Source organism: Trichoplusia ni, unplaced genomic scaffold (genome assembly GCF_003590095.1).
Source record: "Trichoplusia ni isolate ovarian cell line Hi5 unplaced genomic scaffold, tn1 tig00001557, whole genome shotgun sequence".
In the NCBI taxonomy this organism is placed as follows: domain Eukaryota; kingdom Metazoa; phylum Arthropoda; class Insecta; order Lepidoptera; family Noctuidae; genus Trichoplusia; species Trichoplusia ni.
The window spans coordinates 23,422-47,026 of NW_020800134.1; the positions used below are offsets into that span (position 1 = coordinate 23,422).

At 40.4% G+C, this 23,605-nt stretch overlaps 1 protein-coding gene across 1 annotated transcript in view; it reads left to right on the plus strand.

The window, feature by feature from the left end:
• The window catches only part of LOC113507326, a 43,018-nt gene extending 21,635 nt beyond the window's left edge, over window positions 1-21,383 (plus strand). Inside the window, exons 2-15 of the mRNA XM_026890190.1 lie at window positions 8,514-9,067; window positions 9,813-10,029; window positions 10,362-10,432; window positions 10,799-10,968; window positions 11,356-11,495; window positions 11,897-11,999; window positions 12,808-12,921; window positions 13,079-13,155; window positions 13,533-13,624; window positions 14,108-14,180; window positions 14,463-14,820; window positions 15,265-15,389; window positions 15,862-16,097; window positions 16,606-21,383. Coding sequence (XP_026745991.1) covers window positions 8,528-9,067; window positions 9,813-10,029; window positions 10,362-10,432; window positions 10,799-10,968; window positions 11,356-11,495; window positions 11,897-11,999; window positions 12,808-12,921; window positions 13,079-13,155; window positions 13,533-13,624; window positions 14,108-14,180; window positions 14,463-14,820; window positions 15,265-15,389; window positions 15,862-16,097; window positions 16,606-16,683 — 2,394 coding nt within the window. The 5' untranslated portion in view covers window positions 8,514-8,527 and the 3' untranslated portion in view covers window positions 16,684-21,383. The remainder of the gene's footprint in view (window positions 1-8,513; window positions 9,068-9,812; window positions 10,030-10,361; window positions 10,433-10,798; window positions 10,969-11,355; window positions 11,496-11,896; window positions 12,000-12,807; window positions 12,922-13,078; window positions 13,156-13,532; window positions 13,625-14,107; window positions 14,181-14,462; window positions 14,821-15,264; window positions 15,390-15,861; window positions 16,098-16,605) is intronic.
• The last annotated feature ends 2,222 nt before the right edge of the window (window positions 21,384-23,605 follow it).

Consider the following 23,605-nt stretch of genomic DNA (forward strand, 5'->3'; position numbering starts at 1 on the left):
CGGTTTAACGTAGTCCGTATCAAAGTATCCCGAGACGACATACACTGATATACTTATCTAAGGGTAACTCCTATAACTAAACTACGTCAGAAACTATTGTTGTAGTTGTTGCAGATAGATGCCTCACTATGCCATGTAGTGTGTCACGCTTACATATGACTGGCCTGCTGGTCTAGTGGTTAGTGGCCCTGACTGTTATACTATCGTGAGTTTGAATTCCAACCAGGACAAATGTTTGTGTGATGAGTACGATCATTTGTTTTATGTCTAGGTGTAACCTAGGTATATCATGTTTATCAGTTGTCTAGTACTCATAATACGTGTGTGATAGTTTCGGAATGTATTACATCTTTTATAATATCATTTAAAGCGTGGCGCCAGATCTGCAGTAAAATTTCGATGTCAGGACTGTCGGATATAAAGGCTTGACACCGCTGGTTCATTTAAGTACCAGTTTCACGAAACGAAATCATGTTAATTTGAAACGTAACCAGGTAAATATTCGCTTGTTAAATAGTTAAAGCATGTATATCAATCGTATGTGGTTTAGATTGTGTCGATTTCAATTAAACCATTTCAGTGACGAAAAATCCCATGAGTCAAATATGAAAATTGCCCTTTGTTGACTATTAGCTGAACAGCGAAGGTGTTAAGATATTTAACACTATAATTCAATCATTTGTGGGGGAAGGGGCTAGACTACTAGTATGCCCCTGCGTAGCCGCCGATGGTCCAATTTGTACCTCAATTTTATAAAAGGCGAAGGAAATCCATTAGGATTCACCAGAGGAAAAAAAAAACAATCAAATTTACGGGTCATTCACACAATCTAATTTAAGATGCTAAGTTGTTGCGAACCGGATACAAACAGGGAAAATCTAACTTTCTATGTCATTTAACATTTCTCGCTGTGCGTTAATAGCGTTTTGTTCGGGTATAATTAATTTCTATACATTGCACGACAACGACCGAATGCGGGAGACGATGTTAGGCGGGTCAGGTTTAGTCAATTACAGTCTGTCCCTACTCACTTCCTCCCCTGAGGAGGTGGGTTTCTACAAGATACTCCCGCAAAACGCTATTTACAATTGCCGATGAATGAATGGAAACTGTATTGAAATGTATTGCAATAAAGAAATTGAAATTGAAATGATACTGTTCGTATTCTCCTAAGCATTTTTCCGACATAATTATTCTAAATTCAGTACAGGGCGGAAATTTTCTCAATTATTTGGTTGGAAAAATGATAAGCAGAATACTAATAGTGTCAAATTTGATCCACCTTCCATTCATTCCTCGCCCATTGAAACCAGCAGAATTGGGGCCCGCTAGTCTACAATTTTGCCTATCGATGCTAAAACAAAACTATAGCTTTCATAATCGCACGAAAACTACTCTCATAACTGACTCACAAAATCACGATACTCATACGATATCGACAATCCAAGTCAATACTAATGCTCTCAATAGCGATATTGATATAACAAGCTGACGATCAACAGATCCGCAGTGCACACACACACAGCTGTTGACATTGTACACCGCATCAGCTGTCGGTCAAGGTCACCCCCCGCCCGCGCCCGCACCCCTCTCATCCCCCTCTTAGATGAGGTCGTGGGGTCGCACTGAAGGAGGGTAGTTGTCAAAGATTTTCTGCCTTTTTGTGTTTAGTGGAATCTGATGCTAAAATGAAGATAGGTGTTTTTGTGATTTGTATTGTGTGAATATCGTGGAGGCCTTGCAGTCATATGCATGCATTTGTATGCTTGAAGTGCAGGTTCGATATCAAGTTAGGTTTAGTAGAAATGTGACTTTAAAAGTTAATATGTACCTACTTTCCAAATTATTCTAAGATTATACTGATTAAATGAAACGGTGAAGGAAAATATCGGAAAGATGACTCGTTTCAAATTTTTGAATCTGAACCGCAGTAAGCTACCATGGTGATCAATGGTCAATATTGTCTTAATTAATAAGGACTTAGCTGGGCACAAGCCCAGCAGTGGGAGATTTATAGACTGAATACATAACTAAATCAATTCTGATTTATAACGAGAATTATTACATCTGAGCGAGGAAAAAAAAAAAAATTGAAAAATGAAAAAAAACGAATGGTAAAATACAAAAATTGTACTTATTATAGTTAAAATATTCTGATTGTTAAACAATACACTTGTCTCTAAATACAACACAGTATTTAAACAAAGGTGTTTTCCAAAAATATTAAGATGTGAAATATTAGTCACAATGGCAAAGAAACTAACAACTCCCATTATATAACAAAGAAACAATTTTGAACCTTTTGTCTTCAAACGAGCCGCGATTAAACTAACTGCGTGTTAAACAACATAGTTAACGTTTTAAACTTAACTATTAGTAGTAAGACAGACAGTTATGTGAGGTATTGTGTTGTAACGGCACTATTAGTGGTGGTGTCCTAACCAGACACTAAATAGTTGCGGTGCTGGGTATCTTGAAGAAGTGTTAAGTGCCGCACGGTTGTTGAAGGGATATAACTCTTCGTGTAGTGAGTTTGGATGGATATAGGAATATAATACTGACCTGGGCGCCTTTAGAAACGCCTTAAATGTATTAATTAATTAGCTGACCCAGTAAACTTTGTTTTGTCCTACAAATGAGATCCAGGGCATCCAAAAATTCAAGGGGATGTAAAAAAAATGTTTTCCGATTCTCTGTCCTACCCATATGTACACAAAATTTCATGAGAATCGGTCGAGCCGTTTTAGAGGAGTTCAATACGGTACACCATGATACGAGAATTATATTGTTCGGCATTTGCCGTTTCGACTAAATAAACAAAAAAGAAAGGACAATAAAACGAAAATAGGAAAAACATAGTAATTTCCTGTCAATCAGCGCGTTCACTATATAGCAAGCATTCTTATGCACAAATTCTGCCCGCACTTTCATACCCCGATGTCGAATTACCGAAGTACTAAAATGTTAAAGCTATGTAAAATCGCTACCGCTTATGCAGTGGTACCCCACCCCATTCGAGGGGGTATCATAAAACTGCTGATTGTATTTAGTCCACCCGGCACGCGGGGCGCATCGCGACACGATGCAGGTAAGCTCAGAATACACACTGCGTCATGTTCTCCAAATACTCTAGGCCCCGATTCTGCTATTTACAATGGCCGATGAATGAATGGCAATTGGATTAAATTTTAAATTATTCCTATTCTCTTAAGTATTTTGCCAATACAATAATTGGAAGTTAATTGTGTTGACCTTGAGTGTACCGTACCGTACAGAATTTCTAATTATTGTGTAGATTTTTTTTATGAGAATACGAAAATTGTTATTTTAAGCCAAATTCATTCATTCATCGGCCATTGTCAAAAGTAGAATTGGGACCCTGGTGGTGTTTCGGTTATGCGAAAGTTATGTTGTAATCTTCTAGTATACATATATATTAACACGCTTTTATTAGCTTCACTTGTATATATCTTGAACAGTATTTTACCGGGTACTATTTTAAGGTTAATATTCGATTTGGTTTTCTATGATAAAGTTTATTTGCAAACACAGAGCATTTGTTAAAAAACGACCCCCTCTCCGTCTAATCTTATCGTTGTGTGGCAGCTGTTTTACAGAGGTTTTTGTATCCTAAGACACTCAGACTCAGAACAAGTATTCGTTGATCACACAATACTTCATATTGCGGCACGTCGATTTGGCGTCGTGGCCTATAGCACTCGACTATAGATGCATTGCCCTTCTGCTTCACCTGCTTAGTGACACTACAGAGGGTAATATGACAGCTTGACGGACTCATTCACCAATCATAGTAGAGCAACGTAGTACGTGTCACAATTAGCAGGCATACAAATATTATGCAGCTGTGATAGCGCAGTGGTGAGATCGAAGGACTGCCAACTCTAAGGTCTCGAGTTCGATCCCAAGGCACAAACCATTTTGGGAATAATTAGATATGACAGTTTCCGTGTTTCGGAAGGCACGTATGTAAAAATGTGGGTCCAAGAGAGTGATTTAAAATGATTTGTAACAATATTCACACTATATCTCTATAGTAACTATCGTGAGAATGATTCATTATCCTCGACGACCTCCGTGGTCGAGTGGCGTACGCACCGGTTTCAAGGTGTCGCTAGCTCTGAGGTCCCGGGTTCGATCCCCGGTCGGGTCAATGTAAAAATTCACATTTCTACATTGTCTCGGGTCTGGGTGTTTGTGGTACCTTCGTTGTATGTGAATTCCATAACACAAGTGCTTTAGCAACTTACTTTGGGTTCAGAACAATGTATGTGATGTTGTCCGCATTTATTTATTTATTTATTATTAAATGATGTAACGGTTTACTCACGCGTATTTATCGGGAGTACGGTATATTATGAGTACTAGACAACTGATAAATATACTTAAATATTTCTAAATATAAACATAATGTAAATAAATCACAACCAGAGTGTTCAAACAATCGTTCCCGACACAAACCTTTGTCCTGAGCAAGAATCGAACCCACGACCTGTACAACAGTCACGGCTAACCACTAGACCAACAGTCCAGTCACAATATTGATCTTCCTCAAGGACATGCTCTCCGTCAGCTGGCACGCGTCCAGCGCGGGGTCTGTGAACGATGCACTATGCGCGTGCGCCGGCACGCGACACGCGACCCGACAGCCCAGACACACAATATACGGTGAAGTACCTAAGGATAGATCAAACGGTTTTGTTTAGAAAATGATTCCCGGATGATGTCTGTCTGTTTTCAAAAGTAAAATGTAGGTACATTGAGATGGTCGGTATAAATGAGTGCCATATAAATGTTGTCCTTTTAATATATGATTCGAGGATGAAATAACGATTAGAACTACATTTGATGGTGCTAGCGACATACGGAAGCCGTATTAAGTCAGTTTATAATGGTTAGGTTAAAATTTATTTGCATACATTTTATCCAGAATTACTTAATTATATTTCACTACTCTTACCACGGTGGCTAGTTCCGTTTGGCCCAGGATGGAGAATTCGGGAATGATTTTCGCAGCAATGGGACACAGAAGGCTAGATATAAAATGATATCCAAAACCTGTACCCAAAAAACTCAAAATACATTCAGGAAGCTGACGCTTTAAATTCAGTTAAAATCCACTCCACTAACGAGCCCGCGGCGCCAACACGGATGTGTGTATAAAAAACAAAACTTATCGCAGCGGCCGTTAGTAAACGAACAAAAATACCGAGAACGAACGAAAATAACGCGCGATAGCGGTCATTAAACATACCGCTAATTGTCATCGCTACCGAGAAATAAAGACGAAAGAATCGTCACGAAAATGTCTAAAAATAAGTTGGATTACGTGATGAAAGAGAAGCCGCTCTACGGTCTGTAGTACGCTGTCTTGCTTCCACAACGGCAATTGAGTCGTTTTGGATGTATCTCTAAAGTTGAAGACTCACAGGCGATGCGAGTGCAATACATAGCTGTTGATGGTATGACATAGAGACATTTTTTTATGGGACAATCCTGTCGCACTTACCACATACAAGAGTGTGTTGCGGCACGTCAGAGGTCTATCTTCCGATGGGAAAACAAACGACTCCTTCTGCTTTGGGTAGAACTGAAGAAATGCCATACTCCTACTAACTCCGCCTAAACCCACCCATGTTCTTCCTTTGCCCTTCGTGTACCAGGGCTACAGTAACCCTTTCGGACAATCCCGTGGCCCCGGCCTGCGTCAGCCCTAATGGGCTCCTTAATCAGATTTCGAGCGGGTACTCTCAATACACAATATTCAATCATTTATTGTATTCTATATGTTACAGAGACGGTAGAAAGATCAAAGATCATTATCCCTGTTTTGCACGTAAAATATTAGGAAAGAGGAAGAGGGCTGAATAGCAATGACACCAGGGTGTACATCAACTAAACGATAAGAAGAATTAAATTCTACATATCGCTTTAATAAATCTCTATTGAATTATTGATGAATACAACATTATCAGTGTGATTCCACGCTGTGCTGCGGATAGTGTTGATCTAGTAACTTGATCCAGTTGTATCTCGGCGTGCAGTTAGCTGTGTTACAATATAAGCTTTGTATAGTAAACATATGTCTGTGTTAGTTATATCAATGTACTCGGTGATGCCCGCGGGCCCGCCCACTACATATCGAAAATGATCCAGGATCATGAAATCGGGGTAAAAACTGTGATATGTGTTAATCTTGGTTATAAACTATTTGTGTAGTGTACCAAGTTTCATCTAAATCCTTTAAGTCTAAAACCACTGAATAGAATTTAATGAATCTGTACTATTATAATATAGCTTATAGGCTACAATTGATAAAGATGTTGGGTGAATCCTGAAAAATATGACTATGAGTGTCTAGTCTGTAGAAAAAATCTACTTTCTGCGAGCTTTCCTGGCGGGCGCTGAGAAAACTTTAACTTATGTTAAGGTTCCAAACCATAAGCATGGAAACGGTACCCCTATACTGACTGCGCTTTCTGTCCGTCTACGGCTGTGATAGCAAAACAAATGATGTTTTTCTGTTGCTGTTATAACAATAGAATGATGGAAATAGACGTAGAGGTGAAACAACGGTCAGCGAATATTAGTTTGATGAGGGACCAATTTTTATTTTAGGCTATTTGTACGGGACCCTTTGCGTTGCAAATCCAGCTCACACTTGACTGGATTTTAAGGTCCTGTATTCTTAGAAGGTTCGTGTAGGTATAGTCAATAAAACTGAAAGCCCGCATTAGCTATTCCTCTATGTTATCCAAAGACCCATCTCTTGCCATCTACCCTCACATCATAACATTTTCCACGTAACTGCACTTCCTAGCGCCGGTGGCGCCGCGCGGCGCACAGCGGAACTAAAAGCACTATAGTATGCTATGTAAGTTTAACTGTACCGAGAATGATCAATAACTGTGTTTAAATATAGCGTCAAGGTCCGAGCGAGGTCCTGCGCGGCTGCAGCGAGATACCGGGGGGGGGGGGTATTGGGATAGCCCGGAGTGTTGCTTTATTGCTAGGCTTTAGATAAGTTTGGAAAAATTGTCAGAAAAAAATAAAAATACACTGCTTTGAAGGTAGGTATAATAACATGGGCGAAAGAAAAACAAGCATGGGTACAAAAAAATCATACAAATATACATACCTTGATTTAGTAAAAGATGGAAAGGGAAACGGTTATGTTGTGAGCTAGTATAATAAGTTGGGAAGCATAGATTCCAAATCAATCACATTTAATAAACACGATCATAAACTGATAGCTATGGAAATTACTCAATGCATATGAATCTCTAGAAATCTGTGTAACAGCTTTTTAATCATTACTGCCTAATTTTCTCCTTATATAGTCATGTACCTACTTTACAATGTTATCATTAAGGGACCAGCTGTTTCGATGGTCACCCTAAACGATGACACAAACAAAACTCAGCTGGTGTAAGCTGAATTTCAACTATATTCCCAATTGTTAATGAAGTAAAATGACGTTTTGGAACCGTGCGCCTAGTCAATATTGTAACGTTTTGCAAGTGCCTGGAAAACGGCCGACTTGAAATAACTTTTGATTTTAATTTAAAAGATAAACATTTTTGGTGTCTTTTTGTCTATAAATATAGTTTCAAAAAATGCAATTAAATCCGATGTAAAACAACAAAGTTTACGAAAACAAATACATCTGTCGTTTATTTGTGAATGCCACAGGCACTTGGTAAAAAAATATTTAGACAGACTTTTTTGCTTGTTTCGATTGATACGTAACAATTCTATTTCCTTCAAAATACATAGATACTTATAGCGTACTAAGAATGTTTATTAAAAATCACTTAGTGTTCAAACGTCATTAGGGAGAGGGGCCCGGGGGGTTGTAGTCAGTCACTGATGATCAGTAATTAGGTGTAAAGGAGGCTGTATAGATAGAGAGCAAGAAGGTCAAGTATTTATAATGTGGCTGGTGCGTTTCCCGCGGCTTCGCTCACGTAATAGCAGTTTTCAGTTTATTTAAAAAAATAACGGTTTTCATTCAAACTTTCATCCCCTTTTTCACCACCTTCGGGGATTGATTTCCATAAATCCTTCCTTAAATCTCACTTACAGTATAAGTCTGACTGAAATTAGACTGAAATTGGCCCCCTGCATGCCAATTTCAGTCTCAGCCCCAATAAATTGGGCTCTGCGTTTATTATGTCAGTCGGACATTTATTCTTTTGTATATCGTTTGCTTTTGCGCAAACGAGAGGCAGATATTCGCTGTTCCGGTTCCACACTGTCTCTACTACTGCTTTAAGATCTCTTTGGACATTGTCGGATAGTTGTTGCGATAAAGATAGTAGCTTTTTCGTTTCGGCTAGAGTATAATCGTGATGATTAGTTAACACTTATAATACGATGTAACATCAAAATTATCTATTACAATATTGTAAACCTCGTCGACCAAAAATCGACGCCGAACACCATTCACATATAGTCCTCCATAGGACATACGACTTAAAGTGGCAACCTTCCAGAATCAGAAGATGCCATGAAGATCCAGAGTGTGTCAGGTCGCGGGGCGGGCGGGGAGCCGCCGCGCTCCACCGCCTACTATTACGCGGACCTGGAGCGCAACAAGCGCCGCCCCGGACCCGACCCGGAGGCGCGCAGCGAGGACAGCGAGCTCCCGGACACCAGCCCCGTGGCCGACGACGGAGCCATCCGGGAGGTGCCGCCGCTCCGGGACAGGGGCCGCCAGTGGAGTCTCCCCGAGTACAGCACGCCGGAGAACTCCCGCAAGATCGAGGAGACGTACTCCACGGCCGGGACCTTCCCCATGCCGGAGCATAAGGAGAAGGAACCCCTACTCGCTGAGCTGGCGGTCGTAGGGCGAGTCCCACTGACTCAGCTCGAGGGTCCAGCGTGTGCGGGAGCGGGGAGGGGAGCGGTGGTCAGGAGGACCAGGTCCTGGTATCTGTGCTGTCCGAACGTAGCTGATGATGAGGTGTCCCGAGAGTCCTCGTGGCGGTATTCCAGTTTGAGGCCGGTGACGGCGCCCCCGCTGCCCGGGACTAATGGACATCGGAGGGTAGGTAGAGACGGCAGAAGTGTTATAGAGGTTGAATGCTACGGGGCTGTTGCCACGAGCAGGTTATGTATGTGTTCTAGGAAGTTGTTTTGAGATAGTGCGTTTTTTTATCTCCTAAACCTTGTAGTAGTTGACAGGAGACGCGTTTAAGATGTTTCGTTACTACAGATGGAAGCGGAGACTTTTCTTTAAGATCTGTCTTATTCGCGTGTTCAGTTCTTAGCCTATTTAAAAGACAGGAGGATTTCTACTAAGCCGGTGTTTTCATATAAATGTTGCTATGTGTATGAACAAAGTATCTACGCGTAAACTACTGTTATTAGTGACGTTGTTCGCGTTGTCATTCGTCATTTTTGTGAGCCACTTTTTTGTCTTCAGTTATTAAGTAAATTGACACCATTGACTAACTAGCTACAATCAACGACATATTATGCCAAATATGTTAACCATAAAACAAGAAATTTAAAAGCTTGCAAATACTCTATCATCATATTGACGACTAACATGACGACGATTCATTGTATAATAAATGATGATGAATCCATACTAAACCCAACCACAGTCCTTAATCATGGGCTGAGGCGGCGGCAGGGTCGCAAGTTGAACTCGTCAGCTCATGATGTCGAGTCCAAAACTAGCCGGGGAATCCCGATAAAGCATTGATCTCCTTCCGAAAGTAGCTCCACTGCGTAATAAGATACATTATCAGTCTTCATACCCCAGTAACGTCTCTCCACCATTCCAGGTGGGCACTCACAGCCCTGCCCGCGAGGACCCGAACGCCCTCCGCGCGGAGCGGGACGCCCTGGCGCGCGCCCTCGCGGCCGAGCGGCAGCGCGCGGCCACGGCGGCGCGGGCGCACGACGCGCGCCTCGCTGAGCTGCACGGAGTCATCGCCGAGCTGGTGAGGCGGCGGGCGCATGACAAGCAGACCAGGGCCATACCCGAGGAGGATGTGTCGGGTGAGTACCGCTGTCCACTACCCAGTGCTGGAAAAGGTAGAGGGTCATCGCAGGAGCTGGTTGGGAGAAAGGATAAGGTCCAAATCAAAATGTCTTGAGCCGCTTAAGAATAAGCAGTAGTTAATAAGCAGATCGAATGGTGTGCATTAGCCTCTTGTTAGACTTATGAATCCAATCTGTGACGAGGCGTCAATAGGCCACACGGGTAAAGTTGTCATCAAAATACAACCATTTTCGGAACTTCAATAATCTTTAACTGCGTAAAAGAAGACTCTTTCGTGCCTTGTACTATTTATTAGAATTATCTGCAAAGACTATGTACCCTATTTCAGACGAGTGTGAGTCGACTACGCAGCCGGCCGGCGAGCTCGATAACGATGCCGACAACTCAAGGACTGATCAGGTACACACGTATATAATCAGGACACACAGACATAACACACACACGTGCAGATGCGACACACACGTACACACAAACACAGACGCGACACACGCGACATACGCACTCATACAAAAATCGTCTAACCGGGCCCAGCTAAAGACCAGTGCTTTACAAGGAGCGACTGCCTATCTAATCTCCTCAACCCAGTTACCTGGGCAGCACGATACCTCGTAGGTTGACTGGTTGACTTTCTAGCTCCTGACTACCTGTAACGACTGTCAAAAATGTATGAATATCAGTTGGGATCCACAATGCAACATGCCTTCCGAAACCAGTATATTGTGCTAACACACTTTTGTACAACTGTTGGTCATTTGTCGCCTCTAGTCAGTCGACATGGCTTACCAGCAAGAGGCGTCGGATCAACAAGACGTGTTCAAAACGGATCCGGCGGAGCAGCCGGATGCGGACCTGCCGGATCGGGCCGGACAGCCGGACGGGAATGAACAGGATGGAAACAGGGAGGGGTTCCGAGAGATGTGGAACGGGCGAGATCGGTGAGTTATAGCTTATAGTCATCTTGCTTCCATAAGAAAAAATATACGAATAAAAAAAATTGGTACTAGGGGTATAAAAACATAGATGTTTTCTGATTCTCAGACCTACCGAATATCTACACTTACACACCGAACGGCTTCGGAGGAGTTCAATTTTGTATACCTCCGAAACCGCTTAGATACCTCGACCTCATAGCTCCTGAACAGATAGAGCGACATCAATTTTTCAATTTTGTATTTTAGAAGATTGAAAAATTGCGAGAGATCATGTGCGAGTATTCTTAAACGTATTTCATAAAAATTGCTTGAGCCCTTAAAAGTTTTAGCCGTCGGTTCCTCCAATGACCAACAGTACCTCCTGATGACCTAACCCCCCCCCCCCCCCAGGCGGTACGGGCCCGACACCGTGTTCTCGCACTACGACACGGAGACCGAGCTGGACTCGGGCCGCCTGCCGGACTACAAGCGCCGCTCCATCGACGAGGACAGCGCCTACCCGCAGGTCTACGCAGTGGGGACATACGATGGTGAGATACTTATATAACAACTTTCACACAACGCCATCTAGTCTCAAACTAAGCAGAGCTTGTACTATGAGTACTAGACAACTGATAAACACACATATATTTCTAACTACATACATAATATAGATAAATTACACCCAGACACAGAGCAAATGATCGTGCTCATCGCACAAACTTTTGTCTTGGGCGGGAACCGAACCCACGACCGTGACAGTGAGCATAGCAGTCACTGTCACTAACCACTAGACCAACAGGCCAGTCAGAATGATTCATTATTAAATGATGCAACGGTTTACTTGCGCGAATTTACTCCGGTAGGGTCCGAAACTAGTCGGGCAATCCCGATATATCCGCGTGACTAAACCGTTGTATCTAACTCTGACTAATGTTTCTATACTTTGTAGATTCTCCGTTGGCGGCCAGTCCGGAGCTACCAACTCCTCAGGCAGAGCCCTCCACACAGAACGATGTGACGTCAGAGGTGGAGTCCATCCCACAGGACTACAGGTACCTATGTAGCCTACTGTTTGTTTGTTGCGCTTTCACTTGCTTGTTATATTGTAAATGCTACTTCTGTGTTTGGACATCATCCCTGTGATGGTGTCTGGGTTTCAAAGTAAAAATCTTTCTTTCAGGTTCCGTACGTCTGAATACTAAAATGGAACCCTTATAGGATCACTCGTGTGTCTGTCCGTCCGTCGCTTACAGTCAATTATCTCCGAATCTATTAGACCGATTAACTTGAAATTTGGTACACATATCAATTCCTGTGACCCAAACACAGAGGTGTGACGTGAGCAGATGAAATCTGTATATGGGGGGTCAGTTTTGGGGGGAAGGGGAAAATTAAAAAAATATATCTGAAAACTGCATCGTGTGGCATATCAAATGAAAGGTCTTGTTGAGAAGATCTTAAATGTATTTTTTTTTGTAATTTTAAAATAAATAGTTTCCAAGTTATTTAAGAAAATTGGTACCCCCCCCCCTTATCTCCGAAACTACTGAACCTAAAATTTTGAAAAAAAATACAGAAATTAGTTTTCTCCTTATAGATTATAGGAAAACCTATAAGAAGTCCATAATATTAAAATAACATGGTAAATCACTAAATATTGTGCGTACCAACTTACATTTGCAGGTGGAATGTGTGGGAGAACATATTTTTTAACTCCAAAAACATGATAGGTATTTTACAATAGAATCTTTAAACGACTCCCGCAGTAATATCTTAAATCCTTGATCTTCAAGGCTTACCAATAGGTACAGTTTATCTATAAGATGTATATACTAGTGATATATGTATGCGTTTGCTCAGAGCGGAGAGTGAGGGTCCCCGCGTGGAGGTGACCACGCCGTCCGCGGGCGACGGGTACGACGCCAGTCTGCAGCTGTCCGGGAGGGACTCCGACGCGGGACGGGCCACCGCCAGGTATGAGGGCAGGGATAGAACTGAATTGAACTATACCATCTGCTTCTTTAACCAATAAAAAACTAAATAAGATAAAATTAAAAAAACGACCCCCTAAAGTAAAAACTAATCAATGTCAATAAAAACTAATAAACCCCCCCTTTGCCCCCGCCCCCAGGTACTACACAGAGAGCGGCGGCAGCTGTGAGCGGGAGCGTGGCTCTCCGGACTCGCCGCGACTCTACTCCTCCGCCGGTATGTATTACATATCATGCCCCCCTGGCCCCTGGCCCCCTGCCCCCTGCCCCCCCAGGTACTACACAGAGAGCGGCGGCAGTAATAGATAGGCGAGCCCTATGATGGAGAGACACGGATAGCGGAGCGGTTGAGGTGAACTCGCCAAACCCAGAGCGCGTGACACGTTCGATCGTCACATAAGACAAGCATTTATGTCGTGCTTGTCCTGACCATGGGTCTCTGTGTGTGTTTCTGGGTCTCTGTGTGTGTTTATGTGACTTGAATGTTTGTGATACCCTCCTACAATTATATTTCTTAATGAGGAATACTGGAACGCGGTAAAACCCTCCCGTTACTTTTAAAAATGGCAATCTATAGTGATACATCGTTTGCAGAGCGTATCGAGGCTCGCCAGGCGAAGCTTGCGTCGCGAGTGCGCCTGCGCAAGACAGAGGACACAGACAACAGCACGTCACCTACAGAACAGGTGACAGACATACATACATGTTACTCTAGAATTATGAAAAAAGCATGTCTTTGGACTTTAAGAGAGGCCTGAGATGCCCCCTGAGTTTGTTTAAACATATCTTCTGTAATTAAATATACGTAATTTGTAATTAAATATACATTTCATCAATCGTATAATTTGCTTGGCATTGATATAACACATGACATAAATAATTATTTCAATATAAAAAATAATTTCAATTTGAAAGTACTTTCAAAATAGTAAAGGCACCAACATATTGCCTTGAGGTACTCCTGTACCTACTTAATCTTATTTCATCAAGTTCACTAAATTTTTTGTACAAAGTGTTGTAAGTGTAATTACATACAGGCTAAAAAATATATTTAAGTACTCCTTTCCTTCAAGATTTTTAATCCACACGAATAATTTTGAGTGGTGAAGCTTATGAAAGGCTTCCGTCAAATCCGTATCGATCTAACACTAGTGTTGTGTTGCTGTCAGGCGGCGAAGTCCTCACTTCACCAAGTACATGAAGCCCTCGAGCTGATGGAGGCACAACATGGAAGCCATGATGGTAAGTGAGCTGGTCTAGTAGTGAGTAACCCTGACTGCTGTACGGTACCGAGGTCGTGGGTTCGATTCCCAGCCAGGACAAATGTTTGTGTGAAGAGAACGATTATTTGTTCTATGTTTGGGTGTATTTTAACTATAACTTGTATGTATTTAGAAATGTATTAGTATAATGATGTGCGTGTGCAGGTTTATTAGATTGTTTAAGAATATCGTATCAATTTGTAAAGGAAATGAAATCGGAGTGATCGATTTTTGATTACTTTAATGTCCCCCCCCCCCTTAGCGGGCCCGGGCGGGTGCGCGTGGGCGGCGCGCGCGCTGCGGCTGCGCGCGGAGCGGCGCGTGCTGCGCTGCGCGCTGGCGCGGGCGGCGGACACGGCGCGCCGCCTGTACTGCGCCTGCGCGCTGCACGAGTCCTCCTGCGTGTCGCTGTGCTGCGCGCTGCGCGCCGCCGACCGCGCGCTCGAGGTGTACGACGTGCTGCTCGCGCTCGCCGAGACCCACGGCAAGCACTCGCAGGAGCGCGAGGCGGCCGAGCTGGTCGCGCGCCAGCTGCTGGCGCGCCTGGACGAGGAGCACAGCTCGGCCAGCATCGGGGAGCCGCTGCTGTCGCCGGGGCCCTGGCTGCAGCATCACGCGCAGTGAGTCACACGCAACACGTGAAGCCTGAACTCGATCTTGTTGTATCAGCATCAAAAGATTAATAGATTTAAATAATCTAAACACCCACATTCAAATGTCACTTCATTCAAGTTTTATTTAAATTGGTCCAGCCGGCAGTTTTAAATTGTCATTAAGTTTGAAGGTAGCCTGACAATACATCGTCCGTGAATATTTCAACTGTCTACTTATCATATTTACCTCGTTCATGAGATCTAGCTTCATTACCGACCATAGCTCTTCCATTATTAGGTGTACCTACCTGTATATGTATAAAACCTGGGGAAATACATCTTCCGCAGCTGTCTACTTATCATATGGTCTAGTTCATGAGATCCAGCCTGAGTATCGACCATCAGCAGTTCTTCCTAGGGCACTTCTAACCGTTGTATTGTATAGCTAACGTAAGGCCCCCCTACCTGCAGGCCCCCGTCGAGCGCGTGGACGGCGGGCTGCGAGCGTCGCCTGCGCGCGCACGCCGCCCGCCTCAAGGCCGACACCGTCGCGCTGCGGGACACGCAGCCGCAGCCCAAGCTGTTCTCATATCATGGTGAGTGCTTGTCCTGAGTCTGGGTGTCTTGTGCATGTGACTTGAATGTTTGTGAAACACAAGACACAAGGATTGAGTTCTTTAATGCGGGAGTCGTTTACTTAAAATACTTTTGAACCTCCAATATATTGATAAAGTGACTTTTACGTTCATCTCGTAGACGCAGATTCGAATCTTTCTGCTTAGAACGAATACTCTACTTATATGTCTAAAAGTATCTACACAATAAGACGTATACTCCATATAATGAACAAATTGACACTTTAAGCCAGTGAACTTAGTAGCTTAGTTGGTGAGGCGACTGTATAACGAGACGTTGTAGGTTCGAGACCTGTCTGAGAGTGCTATTTGTATTAATTGGCAAATATTACCCTCTCCGCATCGCTTCCAGCATATATGATAATGAAGATAAAACAAGACCTTTCTTAACCACAGTGGAAAACTAAACCGAATAACTCGTCATCCCTTCTAGACATAGACGAGTCCGAGCTGGGTCCCTCCGGCCCCTGCTCCTCAGCCGAGATGGAGGAGGCTGTGGCCATACACGACGCGCTCATCCTGCCGCACGCGCGCTCACACAACACACACAACTCACACGGTACACACGGCTCACACAGTACACACAACACACACGGTACACAGGGCGCGCAGCCGGCGCTCGGGGGGAGCTCGTCCACGCTCGGGAAGAAGGAGACACATGAGGAAAAGGTGAGGGAATATTTTAATAATATGAACGTTTTTGTTTTCATTTTAAAGATATTTAAAACTTTTCGATGACATTACTAGCGTAATTTGCATTGCCATTGACATACCATGGAACTTGGTCAAGATCCGTGATATGTTTTTTGACCTAGCATGATTCATTATGGTGTCCTAGGCTATAAAGAAAGGCATAAGCCTTGCTATGGGATCACATGCAGATCCTGGGTAAGAGCGTATCCCAAGAACTTCCACTATCCCGCACGACCTAGAAACATTTATTTTCCTTAAATACAAATATCACACTTATATACATGTGTAAGCTCCAAAACTCTGTAGTGTTTTTAATGCGGTTTTTGAGGCCCACAAACTGAGATAAAAACTAATATTATTACAAAATTCAAACAACAAAACTATTAAATAACTTGTCTTTAACATCAAACATAATTTAATAAGCTAAGCTCTTAAACCACACACACTCAACATGTAAGCATTAACATAATATATTATTCCGCAGCGCGGTTCGTCGGGCCGGCCGCGCCGCTCGCGCCCGCGACACTGGCTCGACGCGCGCGCTTCAGAAACTGACCTCTGAACACACACAGACACACAAACATACATACATACACGGGATTACTGAGAAATCATCCCAACCGTGATTTACCAAGGAATGTTAAGATACAATCTTCAAATGGAGTTTGAAGTCTAAAACAGTTTACATTGTGAACTGAATTTAATACTAAATGTTGTCTTTCTGCATTTTATTTAGACATTACACAAGTTGTTAGTATTATGAAAACCAGTGAAATGTGAGTTGTACTCGCGATGCTTAGGATTCCGTATGCATACGCTAAATATTAACAAAAATAGCGTATTGTATGTACATATGTCATCTGTCTAGATATCACGGTTCATGAGATATAGCTTGGTTATAAACGGACTAACAGACAGCGTAACATCAATTGTCAAGTTTACGGTTTTAAGCTATGTGTACGGAATCCTAAAGAATGATCTTAAAATGATATTTTTCTTTATATTGGAACTTACCTCGAATATGAATGACTTATTATTTAAATACCAGACCACTGGTGTTAGAGTTGTCAATGTAAATTCGTTCTTGTATCGTGTACTATAAGGTTCTATTTACTGAACTTAAAATCAACTCAAAAAACAAAAATACTTGTCATAGTACAGAATATATAAAATAATTAAGTATTTTCATAATATCAAATTTATGAACTAGAGAATAAGAATGAATTTACATTGAATCATCTCTGATCTACGAAAAAGTCTGTTAAAATTGACTAAATCTCAGTTAGGAATCTGTTTGTTACTTAAATATGGTGCGATACCGAAAATGAATCATTTTGGTTATTATTATTAGTTAAATTAAACCAAGAACTAACTTTACACTTAACTGTTATAAATAATCTTAAAGTTAGTTGAAAAGTTTCGTTTTTTGGTACTAAATTGTTTTTGTATGTTTTTTTTATTATAAAAGTTAAGTTTTTCTTTAAAATGTACAAGAGGCTAACTAAATATGAACATTTTTGAATCAAATGTGACAAAAGTCGGGTTAAAAAGCTAGTATGTTACCTCGCGACTGTCTATCTGACAACACAACACATGTTACTGTAACACAGTATCACATAGTAAGACTGCGTCACAACTGTAATGACTTAACGACTGTCAAATGTGAGATGAAATATAAGATATGTTTGAAATATTTCTCTATAAATGTTTGTAAAGTTATATTTAAGATCTAATGAATGTCTAAAAGATATCAATTGTAATTTTAATGTTATACAAAGGAGTAGATGATCTGTGGAAATTATAATATCTATATAGACGGGAAATAGAAAAAATATTACAAAAGTATTTTTTTTTTGTTAAAACAAAACAATTAGTTAAATTGATTTATAATCTAAATACTACTATTAGACTTTAAATCACTTTGTAATACTTTATGACCGCTGTTAAACTCTGACTATTATAGCCGTAACAGAAAAACATCATCTGTTAAAATGTCAACTGTCTATCCAACACGGTTCATGAGATACGACCTGTTGACAGACGGACAAACAACGGTGGCTTAATAAAACCGTTCTAAAAACCTAAAGAATACTTGTGTAGTATTTTTTCAATAATAATCTGTTGATTAATAATAAATACATACATGTTAAAAGAAAACGAATATTGTATATGTCTATGTGTAATATAAGAATAAACGACTTAACAATATTTGATGTGACTCTGTCAATATAGAACAAGTATTATCTTCAATAAGTGTATGAAATAGCACTTATTTTAGGCAATATAGTTTTAACTGAGTTTCCGCTTTTAAGCAGTATTGTCTGCAATAAGCGCTGGCTCCAGTTTAACAGATCCCTTATGTAAGGGTGGTGAGACACTGATCTTAATTGGTCAATGTATAAATAATGCATAAAAAATACATTTTTTTGTTACATTTTATGATTTCTTGTAAAAAGTTCATGAAGCCATTTTTTTAAATAAAACTTTTTAAATTATTTGCTTTTTAGTTTTATTTCTTCGACTAATATTATTTGATCAGTTAACTTTACTATTTTTTAGTGCATTTTATAAGTTTATGAAATTCATTGACATTTATAAGACAGCTGAATATCGAGTTGCTAGTCGTGATTGATAGTATTAAGATGACTGTCCACCCCCCCCCCCCCCCGTTTTAGATGAAATAGTACAAACTGATACCTTCTCGATGTATTAAATACAATATTCTACTTTAACTACTATATACCTACTTCTCGAAACAAGTTATATTTCTGCAAGCGTTATATTTTGTTACCTTATAGCAAGCTCCTGATTGCTTCTGCAATTCAATCTATTATCGTATTTTTTTTTCATTATCAATAAAGTATATATATTTTTATCGCTTGTAGACATGTAACTTGTCTATGAATGAACAAAACTACGCAATATAGTAAAGATAGGTTATCACTGGAAGTATGGCTTTATAAAATAATACAACATTTCATTCTAATCATGTAAAAATGTTTCGAACCCACACATTTACTTCAACACACCAGTCACATTACCTACTACGCTACCGGGATCACTGAACGCAAGTACAAAACCTTCCATCACATTATGTCACGTGACATTACAACATCATCTCTACTGTATTGCGTGGTTTAACAAGTTTAACTTAAGTTAACACACTAACAGTTAAACTAAGTAACATGAAATAAAGTCTCTTTATAAACTTTATATATCATAGTTTAACTGTTACTGTGGTTAGTAACTGTCGTTGTGTGTGACGCAGCTGGCTGTAATATACGTCGCTTGGCACTAACTCTTAGTTAACTTTAACCGTAGTCCCGAGGACTCTCACTTGTATGAGTATGACTGTATGTTACACTGCGTTATATGTTTATAGAATTAAAGATTTTTAGTCAAGATAGGCTACTATGAGGTCTTTAAGAACAACACCAAATTTATCTTTAGGCAGTACGATTCTTGCCGAAAAGAAAAAAAACAATAAATTTTATACATAATGTTATAAAATTTAGAATACCTTACCTACTACTAAAATTAAAAATCTTTCTATTTTTAACGCTTTTCCGGCTAAACCGTTAAGCTAAATATAATTAATCTGCTGTGTAACATCATAAGCCATAAATAAATATTTTCATTTAATCTACTTTTCCTAACTATATCCACGCATATTTTGAGCAGAATCACAAAGCTTGAATATTATATTTGCTAGTGTAACATACAGTAAACACTTCACCCTGTCATCGATCACATGTAAATATAAACATTTGATGTAAGCCACCAGGCGGCGCCGGCTGTTACTATCAGTGCAGGCGTAAATATCATTACATATTATAACCTAACTAACCTAACCTCAAAATAAGTGTATACCAAAAGAAAACTTTGCATTGAATGAACTCGAATCAGCAGCGCCTGCTGAACGAATATGGACTGATGACGATGATGATGAAATCAGTAAATTATGATGCTATATCCTTTATGTCAACATTTCATCTTTTATTGTGCCACTGTACTGTAGCAGCCGGCCAGGTACGGTTTGATATCAGTGGGGTTGGACGTAATTAGAAGAATTAATTTTATTTAAACACTAGATTTTGCCCGTGGTCCCACCCGTTAATAAAAAATGATCCCAAGAGGACACAAAATTGGGCTAAAAACTATCCTATGTGTTAATCCTAGTTATAAACTATCTATGTATCAAGTTTCGTCTTATTAATGTTCGTCCTATTTATCTAATTCCTTTGCTAAACGGGGCGACAACTTTGCCCAGCTGTGGGCAATTCAAAAGCTGGTATTTTAAGTATTCAAGTCCACTGATATTGCAGTATGTGTATAGTTATATATTGTAAGGTAGCTAGCTTGGTGAGGGACGCCCCCACACGCACTGATAGCACGGTAGCTTGGTAATGTCAATCATATTATATGGAAGACAAGATGGCGACAAACTTAGAGGATTTCGTAAACTCAAGGCACAGAATTTGTTTAACATTATTGTACCATATATTTCACAATTATTGAAGAAAGAACACTTTTAGTTGAAAGAGGGTAAGAAATATGATTAATAAATAAAAGGTTAAGAAAAAAAACATTTGTTATTGCAATTGAAACCTTAAATAATGTTGTAAGATGTTGTTCAACTTGTCACTAGCTGTCACTTCCTCAGTTTGTCTTCAACTTGTGAGAGTCAGAGTCAACACTTAATATTATGAAATACTCGACCGAGCGTAGTTCCAAATCCTGCCACTGCAAGAATTAGCGCTGGTGTCGGGTTCTGGAGTTCTTACACGATCGCAGTTCGATTGAAACGGAAAAATGATTTAATTTTAATAGTTTTTGTAGGTTTAGAATTGTTCTGTAAATAATTATTTTATGATCTGATCTTGTATTATTATTAATAGTGACTTAATTTGGAACCAATGTTTTTTATTAATTTTATAATGCTTTAAAGTGACTATGCAAGGCGTAAGAGAGACTATAGTCAAGTTACACATCTCCTCGCTAACGCTGACGAATCCCTCAAATGTATTGAACTGACAAGTCCAAGTCACGTCACTTGTCGAGGAGGAATGTCATTCACATACATTTGAAGTTGTGTGACATTGTCTACGCCCTCTTTCCGTCAGTTTTCATGCGTTTGTAAAGAGAAAGGAATTGTTTGTTATAAATATAAATGTATATAATATGTATGTATGTACAGAGATTGGGGCTGGTGGTGCTAGTCTAGGCTACGATAGTCAATCAATAAATATTATAAATAAAGTATTTGCTGATGTTTTATTTGACAATCCTTTATAGCTTGTCTACAAGTAGTCAGGCTGAAGAGTCCAATGCTGACTACATACTAATGTTCGTTAAAAGCGCCAAGTGTCAGTCAGATAAAACTTATAATGAAATGCAAAATTAAAATGATATGAACATGTACTTCCTTAACTATTACTAGATTCTGCTCTCTACAATGGCCGATCAATGAATGGAATTTGGCTTAAAATGATAATTTTCGTATTCTCTTCAGCATTTTTCTACACAATAATTGGAACTTTAGTATAGGACGGTATACTCAAGGTCAATACAATTAACTTTCAGTTATATGTATTGGCAAAATGTTTAAGAGAATACGAATAATCTTAAATTTAATTCAATTGCCATTGTAAATAGAAGAATCAGGGCTCAGCACTGACAAACTGTGAACATAGTGGGAGAAACTCGATAGATATCCTAACAACGGGCGTTGAACCAGTGGCGCAGCTAGGGTCACCGTCGCCCGGGGCGGGGTTCACACCTTGGCGCCCAAAGTTGAGGTAAATTTACACCTCTTTGTTTATGTTTCGATCACACGCGGAACATCAAATTTGTCGTCTTTTCTCAATTTTGCCGCCCTCCTGAAACTGGCGCCCAGAGCGGACCCCCCCTCCCCCCCTAAGCTACGCCACTGCGTGACAGAGTACTAAATGGTTGACTGCGTGGACTCTGCTAACAACCGCAGCTATCTAGCGTGGTGATCAATGCTCAGAACTTTAATGCACGGGATGCCTGTGCCCAGCTGTGGGACTGGGGGACGTTTATATATAATATAAATAGTACATATTACATTATTTATGTAACAATGACCCTATACCGACATATCCGATATAAGATATTGCTGTGCCCGACACGGTTATAGATCATAATGGTTCTGAATTATTATATTTTTGGACCTTGATGTACATTATGGAACGCAATAAATGATTGAGTATTGAGTATCCTTCTAACGTAGCCACGTATATAACTGACAGAATATTCAAGTCGTGTACAACAAGTTCAACTAGCAACGATTAAAATCAACTACAGTTACTGACAGGGCGTTAACAAAATCTCGTAAGCGAGATTCTTGCAAAAATTTTATTATTGTTAACTTTTCTATGCAAACATGCAACATAGTGGGTCGCGTTGTATGTGAGTGAGGCGGTGTTACACAACCATAGCGTGATTCAGAGGTCTCGGGATAGCGACATCTGTTGAGGGCGGAGTGAACTAAGTGAGGAGAGAGGCTGATAGACATGTTGGAGTTATTTTCTAAGGCATGTACTGTACAAGCAAGCGGTCGACTTGTCGTGTTGTTCTAAAGGTGTCTGTGGAGTTCCACTATTCATAGAAACATATAGCATCATTCTAATTGCAAATTGTTTAATCCTGTAATATGTTGAGTGGAAACCGAAGTCCACAGAACCTATTTCGCCACGTTTTTGTACTTACTTTTCTTGTTTGTTTTTTAGTCAATTTCGAGGATTTCGATGAAAAAACGTGTTTTTTTTTATCTATTTCCGCCCATAGACTAGATAACAGTTCAAGCAGTCTATTGTTTGTATCAAGCCCACTGTGTCCCACTGCTGGGCAAAGGTTTCCAACAACCGGTCACATTTTTGACTAGCTTAGTCGTCTAGACGTTAGTGACCCTGACTGTTCGATTCCCACCCAGGACAAATATTTATGTGATGAGCACGATCATTTGTTCTGTGTCTGGGTGTAATTTATCTATATTATGTATGTATTTAAAAATATATAGGTGTGTTTATCAGTTGTCTAGTGCTCTTAATACAAGCTTTGCTTAGTTTGAGACTAGATGGCATTGTGGACTATTATATTAAAATACTAGACTTACACGGCTAGGTTCACCTCTTTCCCTCTAATATGGCGAGGGAGGTGCTGGCTGACCCTCGCGTCATACTCGTGAACGGGTGCTGCTTGCGGTGACTAACCAATCGATCTCTTGAAAGTCAGTGTTTATTTCAATTAGACCAGTAAATGGCACTTTTCAACATCAAACAATTTATATATGAACAATATTAAAATCTAGAGTCAGTCTGTCGGTCAGCCTCCTATTGAAGCTACCGAAATAAGACTCAAAAAGTGTCTCTACTTCAGCCATATGGTATGAAAATTACTAGAATTTTGAGGTAGGTATCGATAAATAAAACAACATTAAACAATTTAATGTCTATATTACA